Source organism: Cynara cardunculus (genome assembly GCF_001531365.2).
Source record: "Cynara cardunculus var. scolymus isolate 2C chromosome LG 3, CcrdV1, whole genome shotgun sequence".
Lineage (NCBI taxonomy): Eukaryota > Viridiplantae > Streptophyta > Magnoliopsida > Asterales > Asteraceae > Cynara > Cynara cardunculus.
In genome coordinates this window covers 249,139-258,176 of record NC_037530.1, presented here as the reverse complement: position 1 = coordinate 258,176, position 9,038 = coordinate 249,139, and the positions used below count along the sequence as shown (strand labels likewise).

At 38.7% G+C, this 9,038-nt stretch overlaps 2 protein-coding genes across 2 annotated transcripts in view; both read right to left on the bottom strand.

Annotated features, from left to right (window-relative positions):
* Positions 1–477: 477 nt before the first annotated feature.
* On the bottom strand, positions 478–4,765 carry LOC112508858 (ras-related protein RABD2a-like). Its single transcript, XM_025113661.1, has 8 exons — positions 4,553–4,765; positions 3,628–3,700; positions 2,664–2,711; positions 2,499–2,546; positions 2,339–2,410; positions 1,625–1,780; positions 1,051–1,154; positions 478–861 (listed from the first exon to the last, which is right to left on the bottom strand). Exons 1-8 carry the CDS (start codon positions 4,564–4,566, stop codon positions 765–767), a joined length of 612 nt encoding a protein of 203 aa, XP_024969429.1. The 5' UTR covers positions 4,567–4,765; the 3' UTR covers positions 478–764.
* Positions 4,766–7,534: 2,769 nt separating this feature from the next.
* LOC112508554 (protein DEFECTIVE IN MERISTEM SILENCING 3-like) overlaps positions 7,535–9,038 on the bottom strand; it is an 11,736-nt gene continuing 10,232 nt past the window's right edge. The window contains exon 7 of the mRNA XM_025113220.1: positions 7,535–7,984. Within this exon, the coding sequence (XP_024968988.1) occupies positions 7,535–7,984 (450 nt within the window). The remainder of the gene's footprint in view (positions 7,985–9,038) is intronic.

Genomic DNA, 9,038 nt, shown 5'->3' with positions numbered 1-9,038 from the left:
TTGGAATGTGCTATTGGATTAACATGGCATCCAAGACCTACCTCACGCCATAGCAGCCTTTTAGAACCATGCCTATAGGCTAATGTGGCATCCAAGACGTGTGTCACACCATATCGAGCCTTTTAGAACCATGCTCATAGGCAGCTTGGCCATGCAACCTGCAAGTATATTTGAAATGGTTCCATATCTAAGGATACAAATGCAGACTTGGAATCATGTTGTTTTTGTTAGACCCGTGAGATCACAACAGAATACTGTGAAGGTGTTTTTGCTATGAAGGTTCGGTATTTTTTGTACCTTCATGGTGTTCTATTGTGAAGTTTCAGTGATATTTTATGGTCTCACAAAAACATGTTGGTCTCACATGAATCCAACCCAACAATGTATCCATGAATCAGTCTTCCTACTTGCATAAGAGAAAAGGCAGGCAAGAAGAAAAGATGATACATACAGGGATGGCTATGGACACAAAAGAAGTGAAAAAAAGAACACTACCCAATTGGTATATTATTTTGAAGGACTGTTCAAACAATACAATAGTTATGTCTAAATGCTAAACATTTAAACCGAAATGAATATTGGCTTATAACTGCAGCCAAAGTAAAGAATGGTAAAACGATACTAGCAGTAAACTCTTGCAATTTGTACACAATCAGACACTTGAAAGAACCACAACTATGATAGCTTACAGACCAATGATATGAAAAGCAAAGAGCAAGAAACTTCAAAGGCAATAACAGTATTCTAACGTAGCCAAGCGTAAGCTAGGCTGAGCAGCAACCACCCTTCTGGCCAACGGGTTGCCCTTTAAGCTGCACAGAAGGTGGCCTCATGCTGTTCGCTCCTGGCTGACTTGCCATCCTGCAGCAAACCATGATTTACACACCCAAACAGATCATTCTCCATTAATTTTATTAAGAAAAAGAAAAGAGTTTCTATTTGTAAATGATTCAAGCTCGATGTATTTTTCTCAAAATCTTAAAAAGGGATTCCATTTGCTTGACTTGAAAAGTAGAATTATATATGATTTGGTCAGAAAACAGAGGGTACCTATTTTTGATATCCGCAGACATAGCCATGAAAGCTTGCTCAACATTGGTAGCATCTTTGGCACTAGTTTCCATAAACGGAATGCCAATTTCATCGGCAAATTCCTAAACACAAAAGGGGAGCACCAGATTTAGCTCCCTTATAAAACTCATCCATCCTTCTACTAGAGAAGAAACAAAAACAATATATATACATGCATATAAGATGTGAGGATACCTGGAACCCCTTTGAATCTCTCTATAATAGCCTTTATAGATAGATAGGGGGTTACCACATATGCATGTTTGATGGTTCGTGTCTAGCCGATGCGGGACTCCAACACGTCCCCTCAAAGGAAGACTAGAAGGTGCCCCCCCAGAACGGAGGTGAAAGAGTGTGTCGAGACCCTAAATGTGGTAGACCCAACTCTTATACCATGTGAAGATATGTGGAACCCCTTTATTCTCTCTCTAAAAGAGCCCTTACCCACACAAAGAGAGAGAGAGTGGAAATTCCTACATATATACAACTTTGATGGTCCGTGTACGATGTGAGACTCCAGCAATAGAGTTGCCAAAACAAAATAAATCCGTACCTTAGCAGTGTCATACGACACAGCTCTGCTTTCTGCAAGATCACATTTGTTTCCAACAAGAAGTTTATTCACATTTTCACTTGCATAGCGATCAATTTCACTCAACCATTGCTTAACATTGTTGAAACTTTCCAGATCAGTGACATCATAAACTATCTGCAGAAAAATAAAAGGCCAAATGAAAACTTTAGGAGGACCCAAAATTCATTCAGTGGACTGTAACAGATTTGCTTCTAATGTCTTTCTATGACTTATTGTTAGGATACATAGCAACCATTCGATTTTCTTTCTAAAAGAGCCCTTATAGAGAGAGAAGAGGTTCCTATTTGATGGTCCTTGACTGATGTGGGACCCCAACACTTTTCTCTTATCAATTTATAATTTTGTAGTTCTTCAAGGATGTTTGGCTCAAGGAAGGGAAGGGACTGGACAGGAATGGATGGGCAAGAATGAGGTGGGCAGGTGAAAAAATTCCGGAGGTTTTAGGGTTTTAATTTGACATGGGTAGTTTAGTAATTTATCAACCTTGTCTCATCTCCCTGATTTTTGTTCCATCTATTTTCACAGGACATAAAATATGTGTTCTTGTTTGATGTATTATCCAGTCTAATGTCACGCCAAACACGGGACAACAAGTTTTTGTTTTGTCCTGTCCCGTACAATATAGACGAATACCAAACGCATCCAAAGAGATTTAAGAATTGGAAAGCATACTATAATGCCATGTGCTCCACGGTAGTAGCTACTGGTAATTGTCCTGAACCTTTCTTGTCCAGCAGTGTCCCACTGCATTGTCCACGGAGATGGAAGATTAGCTGATACAAATATCATTTAGATCAATTCTTTTTACATATTTTCAGAAGAAAGCCCTCACAATTTGAAGCTTAATGGTCTTCCCATCCTGCTCCACAGTGCGAATTTTCTGTGCAGAGTAGATGAGAAAATAAAACCATCATTAGACAAAAAGTAACCATGATAATCTGTAAACATGTTTTACTTGATACGATGTACAAAAAAATACATAATGTTAGGTTCTTACGAAATCCACACCAATTGTGCTGATGTAGCTATCAAGATATGAGTCATCCTATATCACAGAGATCAAAACAAGAAATAAGAAGATGCGGCATATAAATGGTGTGAGTTGGCAAAAGAGAAAAAACAACCAATTTATCACCACAACTGGTTACATTTTAACAGATTGTTCAGACCCACCTTTTATCTTACCTAGCTACTAACTTAGAAGAGAATAAGATGAAACCAAACAAGATGAACCCAGTACATATCACTCAAAAATAATGTCTGGGAGGGTGGGATGTAAGCAGAACTGTCCTCTACCTAGGGGTAAATTTAAGAAAAGAGGGAGGGGGCGCCCGTGCAACAGGTCTATAGTGCCGACACATTGGAAAAATTGTCTTAAAGGTCCTTCTGTTTTAACTTGATGTTTGCTCCCATAAGTTAACAAAAAGTGGCTACAACCTCCTGTAGTGTCATTGCATGTGGAATTTGAGGTTTGCAAGTTCAAATCCTTTGGGCTCTTTTTTTTTTTTGTTTTTTGGTGACAAACAGAAAAAGAAGGAAAAAACCACTTGGGTGTTGCAAAAAACCACTTGTATGTCATTTTTAATTAAACCGCATTTTTTATAATTAAAATTCGTTTTAATTTATATCATACTAATTATTTGGTGCCCCTGCTTGGAAATTTTTCTGGATCCGCCTCCAAAGGAAAGAGTGAGCAAAAAGTAAGACTAACAAAGACTAGTAAATAGTAAATAACTATCAAGAAAAGGAGTGAGAAGGGATGCAAAATATGAGAAAAATGTACTCTACATACAGAAGTAAGTGATCCTTTGGATTATATTCATCAAAGATCAAGCTGGAAGTGCAATATTGTGTCAAACAGAGAAATAAAGCACCAGAACGTGGCATTAAATAAACAATTAGCACATGCCAAACAGGCAACCCATCTTAAAAGATTAATACAAGTGGTAATACTGTCTTACAGCAAATCTAAGCAGGAGACATGATTTGCCAACTCCTGAGTCCCCAATCAGCAAAAGCTTGAACAAGTAATCACTGCAATGAACATGGCAAGGATTACAGTCAGAATAGAAATAGCATATGTTCGTGAACGAAATTGAATGGATTTCTAATAACTGTAGTGCTTCTTACAAAGCATATCAACATGATGGTGGATGTAATGGAAGAAGGGTTTTAGCTAATGCATAATCAAGTCAAACCCTTGTTAACAAGAGCCATTTTCTACCTAAAACAGGGACGCTTCGAGCTCATTGATAACAAATACATAATTATATTCACATACTTTCAGCTTTTGTAGCAGCTGCAGAATGATCAAGATATCTGTGTTGGAGTCTCACATCAGCTAGACACAATCACATTGGCCATCAAACATATATATATATATATATATATGTGTGTGTGTGTGTAGGAACCTCCCCTTTCTGGGTTCTTTTAGAGAGTGATTCAAAGGGGGTCTCACATATCTTAACACTCTGCTAGGCCACAATGGCAAAATTAATCTCATACTGCAATTAAAATATTAAATAAATGCATTTGAAAGCTAGAAATTGCACCAGTATAATGCCCGTCTGATTCCAAAGCCTCATGATACATATAAATTACTATTCACCACTAATCGCAACCATTCATACATTTCAAATCCATCGAAGATCAACAAAGTTTTCGCACATGATATTGGAATTTATGCGTTTAATTTGGTAAATAGGAATACAAACAACAGAAATCACAATTCACACAGTCATTTCGACGATAAAACAAATCCAATTAGATTAACCAGATCAAGAAGCATACAATTAACGAGTTAAGCAGATCTAAGACGCGAATAATTTAAAAGCAAAAAGGAAATTGGAAATCCTGCGTCTAAGAAAAAAGAGATCGGGGACCTACTACTCATGATTCATGATAGAGAACTTGAAATGATGCAAAAAATGGCCGACTTATGGAACGGTGAAGGAAATCCCTTCCGACGGCCGATAAAGTGGATCTTCAGCGGCGAAAACCGAAAGCAGAAGAGAAGAGAAGAGAAGGATTATTGGACCTTGATTCTTGAAAGTGGAAACAAAAATGGAAGGCGATGGAAGGGGGTGATATAGAACAGAGAGAGGGAAACAACCGACAGTGTGTAACAAACATGGGAATTTACGAGGCCTCTCCGCTTTTAACCTTAATTTTTTAGTAAATTATTTTAATTTAATTGTTTATATATATGTATTTTAAAAAAAATTCCAACAAAGTAAATGTTTAAAAAATTAGGTAAAAAAAGTTGGGTGGAGGTTGGTCGTCTCTTTTATTTTGGGTAAATTACTTGATTATATCATTTTAAATGAAAATTGGATAAAATAGTCATTTAACGCCGATAATAGGAACCAAACAACGTCAAGTGATAGGGAAGGATCGATATTTGAAGCCTCATAATTCAAAGAGATGTAAACATCAAGGCATGTGGACACACAACCTAATTTGGGTATCCATATAATATATACTTTATAAGAAAATAAATTATGTTGAGAAGCGTGAGAAGAAACATGAATTCTTGATCACTTTTAAACTCATGTCCACCTATGAATTATGCTTTAGAAGAGAATTGATCTGCTATATCACGATGCACCTCAGTAGTGTTGACATTCAATTACGATTGATCCAATGATGAAGATCTCTTCTTATTCTTTTCACCGTAACTTCTCTTCTTACAGGAACCCAACCCCTATATATATATAGAGAGAGAGAGAGAGCGCTAAGATCATTTGTTAACCATAAAAAATATATTAATATACAAACTATTTAAATCAATCACAAAGTCTTTGTTAATACATATTATCTCTTACCATGAAACTAATTTTAAGGGTATATTTGTAATTTTTTGTCTAGCTTCCAATGTCATCAAATCCATGATTCTAACTAGTGATGGCCAAACCGGCCCGGATCGGTTATGGGACCACCTGTAACACCCTAAAAAGATTATAAATTAAACCGAAAATATATATAACGAGAACCAAAATCTTAATATAAAAATTCACCCAACAAAAGAGGAAATAGAATAGGGTTTACAAATCAGCTACTGAGAAGATAATTAACAACCTACTAATCTAGATTATACTATATCTAGATTAAAGACGGGTGTTTCTATCAATCTCCAAAAATACCGGAACATCAAAAACGCAGCGCTTGAAAGTAACAAAGGCTATACTACAAAAGAGTCTTTCATGAACCAACGCTCCTCTCAACCCTTTTGAGCCCCGCTGCTAAAGGAACCTGATATACAAGCCATATCAAGAAGAAGTGTTAGGCTTACGCCTAGTGAGTTCAAACGATGAGATAAATAAGTATATAAAAACATTATATGAAAATATGCACGTAACGTAACTTTAAACGATACAAGGTGAACAATTAATCCTAAATAACTCGAGATGGAACCAAGACATCTGAAGATGACGGGAGAGACCCGATTTACCATTAATTATGACGGAACACAAAGTAAGTCATAGATCAACGTTATAGAGCATCACTCACCGGTATAAAACCATCGACATCAACCTAAACCAGTCATGTAGTCGGTCGTGATCATAAACTCTTTATCTCGGAAATTACATAATAATCACAATGCCTATTTCCGAGTGGGAGTGAGAAGGTGATTTGGAATTTACATAATGATCACAATGTCTAATTCCAACTTACACCAACCTTCACACAAAACAAATAAAACGACTATGCACACCTTTAGGTTCAATATAATCCAGTGTGGTACTTAAATACAATGCCAAAAGCATCTTAGTACTCACTTATCCGGATGATTCCATGCACATCCTAGCTCAAGCGAGTTATCCCTTACTTGCCAATAAGAACTCCAAAGTAAGGGTATGAGTGCTTTAGAGCTAGAAGATCATCAACACAACAACAATGGGTATTTTACGAAGTGATTGAACCCCTTAATCCAAATCAATCTAATATTAATTACAGAGTTTACCTAAATCAACCTTTTGACCCAAAACCTTCATTTCAACTAAGTAGGTAAATGTATGAAGTTTAAGCATAAGGTAATTAAGGTGTTTCGTATCTACATCATAAGGTCTCAATTAGTGAAATTAAGTTGAACTCACAATGGAGGGTTTAGGAGAAATCCCCAAGTCTTGAACAATTAAGGTGGACGGAGAGGAACGAAGAAACAGCACGGTTGTGCTGTTGAGGCTTACTGATGCTGCCCTCTAAACTGGTGTTGACTGCTTCTGTTGTTCGACGAGGGACAACGATGACGGCTGCGAGGGATGGCTACAACAACGTTTGCTGCTTGTCGATGCTGTTGTGGTTGTTGTTTGACGAAAAAGAACGAAGGGTAGGGCGGTAGCGCCTGCTACCTGCTGCTGTCGCTGCTGTTTGTTAATCGAAAAGAAGAGAAACAGCACAACAGTCCTCCTTGCTGCTGTTTGTTGTCCGTTGTTTGTTGCTGTTAGGTGCGGTTCGAAAAGTGGAGGTGACGAGGGGCAAGGGCGAGCAGCGAAGAAACAACTTCGACAACGACTGCTGTTCGTGTTCGAGAAGCAACAGAAAAACGCAGACAACCTTGCTGCTGCTGTTTACCGCAAGGCGAAGTACAGTAGGGGTCCTCTGCTCGGCAAAGGAGGCGAGGAACATGAGCCTGCTGCTCGTGGTTGCTGCTGCTGTTTGCTGTGTGGCGAGGCACACAGTAGACGCTGTTCTGGAGAAGAAAACGTAGGAAGACAGCTCCTGTTGTCGGCTGTTGAAGGTCCGAGAAGCGACCGAAGAGTGCAGGCAGCCCTTGTAGCTGCTGTTTGACGTTCCGAGAAGCGACAAAAGAGAGCAGGCAGCCCTTGTAGCTGCTGTTTGAGTAAAGATGGTGCAGAAAACACACAACTAATGCTGCTGTTTTGGCGTGGCAGCGAAGGCAACGCAGCGGCTCGATAGAGCTGGTTGTTTTTGCTGCTGTTTTGTGCAGATCGAAAAGGACACAGCAGCCCTTCTCCTTGCTGCTGCTGTTTGATGCAGATCGAAAGGACACAGCTGCTGGTACTGGTCTGAGGAGGCGATGAAGTGCGCAGCAGAGCTGCTGTTTGGGCGAGGGAAATGAAGAATCCGCACAGCAATGCTGCTGTTTCCTGTTTGCTGCCCGTGGCTTGGCGAGGAGACGACGGCCTGCTGGTTGCTTGTCTGCTGCTTGGTGAGGCACAGCAGTACCGGCTGTTCGGGCAAAGAAGAAGGAGAAACAGCGCCTGATGTTTGCTGTGAGTTGCTGCCGGACGTTGTTGCTGTAAGGCGAAGCACAACAGCTTTTGTTGCCTGAAGTGGCGCGGCAGTGCCTTCCGCCTGGAGGATCCGAAGTGCGGGAGCGACTGGAGTGATGTGCAGACTTGGCCGGCGCTAAGAAGGTCACACCGAAAATCTGCAGCTTCTTCCTTAGTGTTCTTTTCTGCATGAAGCCACCCCCTCCCTTCTCTCTCGAACGGCAGCTCTTGCTGTTTCTTCACTTCCTCAAATACTCTCCCAGTGGAAGAGATGATCTCCCTTTTTCAAAACCCTCACCCCCACCTACTTTACCTTTTTACTATTCTTCCCCAAATATGAATCTGTAGGCAAAAACCTGGATGCAAAAGAATTAAACCTATATAAAGTAAAGGGAGTCTATAGGTAGGGAAAAGGCAGAACCTAATCCCCCCTTTACATTTTTTTTTATATAGTCGTTAATTAGCCATTTTTGACCCTTTTTTTTGCATTTTTTGGCCTCTAAACACTATAAATATGTAACAAGATTGAGAGGTTTACATACTGAGTTCTCAATTCGTAAAAGACGCAAAAACGTTCACAATTCTCATAATAAAACATGTTTTTAAAGTGTATTTTTGAGTGACTCGTACAATAAATTTAGTAATGTATTAAAAATATATATTATTAAAAAATTAAAAAAATATTTTCTTAAGGGTGGGACCGGGACCGGCGGCCCATAACCGATTATAAACTAGCCTGACCGGTCTTCATCTATTCGACCGGGACCGGTTATAGCCAGTTATGAGAAATCTTGCGACCGGTTGTGACCGACCCGACATGGCCCGGATTAATTTTTGGCCATCACTAATTCTAACTAAATTAACGGTTTTATTTATTTTTTATATGATTAATGAATTTTTTTTGTCGTAGAAGAAGAAAATATGTTTTCACAAATATATATATGCTAGAAGCGTACTCGCGCAATGCAGCGAGATACATCGTGATTTTAATATTTCATTTTATTCTTTATCTCAGTCAATGTTATAATATGACTTTATGTGATTTTGAGAAAGCGATGTTTTTATTTTTAAATAAAATATATATTTGAAGATATCATAAAAATTTGACAAAAAATATCGATATTAGTATCAAATTA

Bases quoted from the DNA above. Each gene is read 5' to 3' on its own strand.
- LOC112508858 (XM_025113661.1), bottom strand. The intron at 2,712-3,627 runs GTAAGACAGTAT...TCTGTGATATAG, and splicing joins GTCTCCTGCTTAGATTTGCT to GATGACTCATATCTTGATAG. The intron at 862-1,050 runs GTACCCTCTGTT...GGTTTGCTGCAG, and splicing joins TCTGCGGATATCAAAAATAG to GATGGCAAGTCAGCCAGGAG.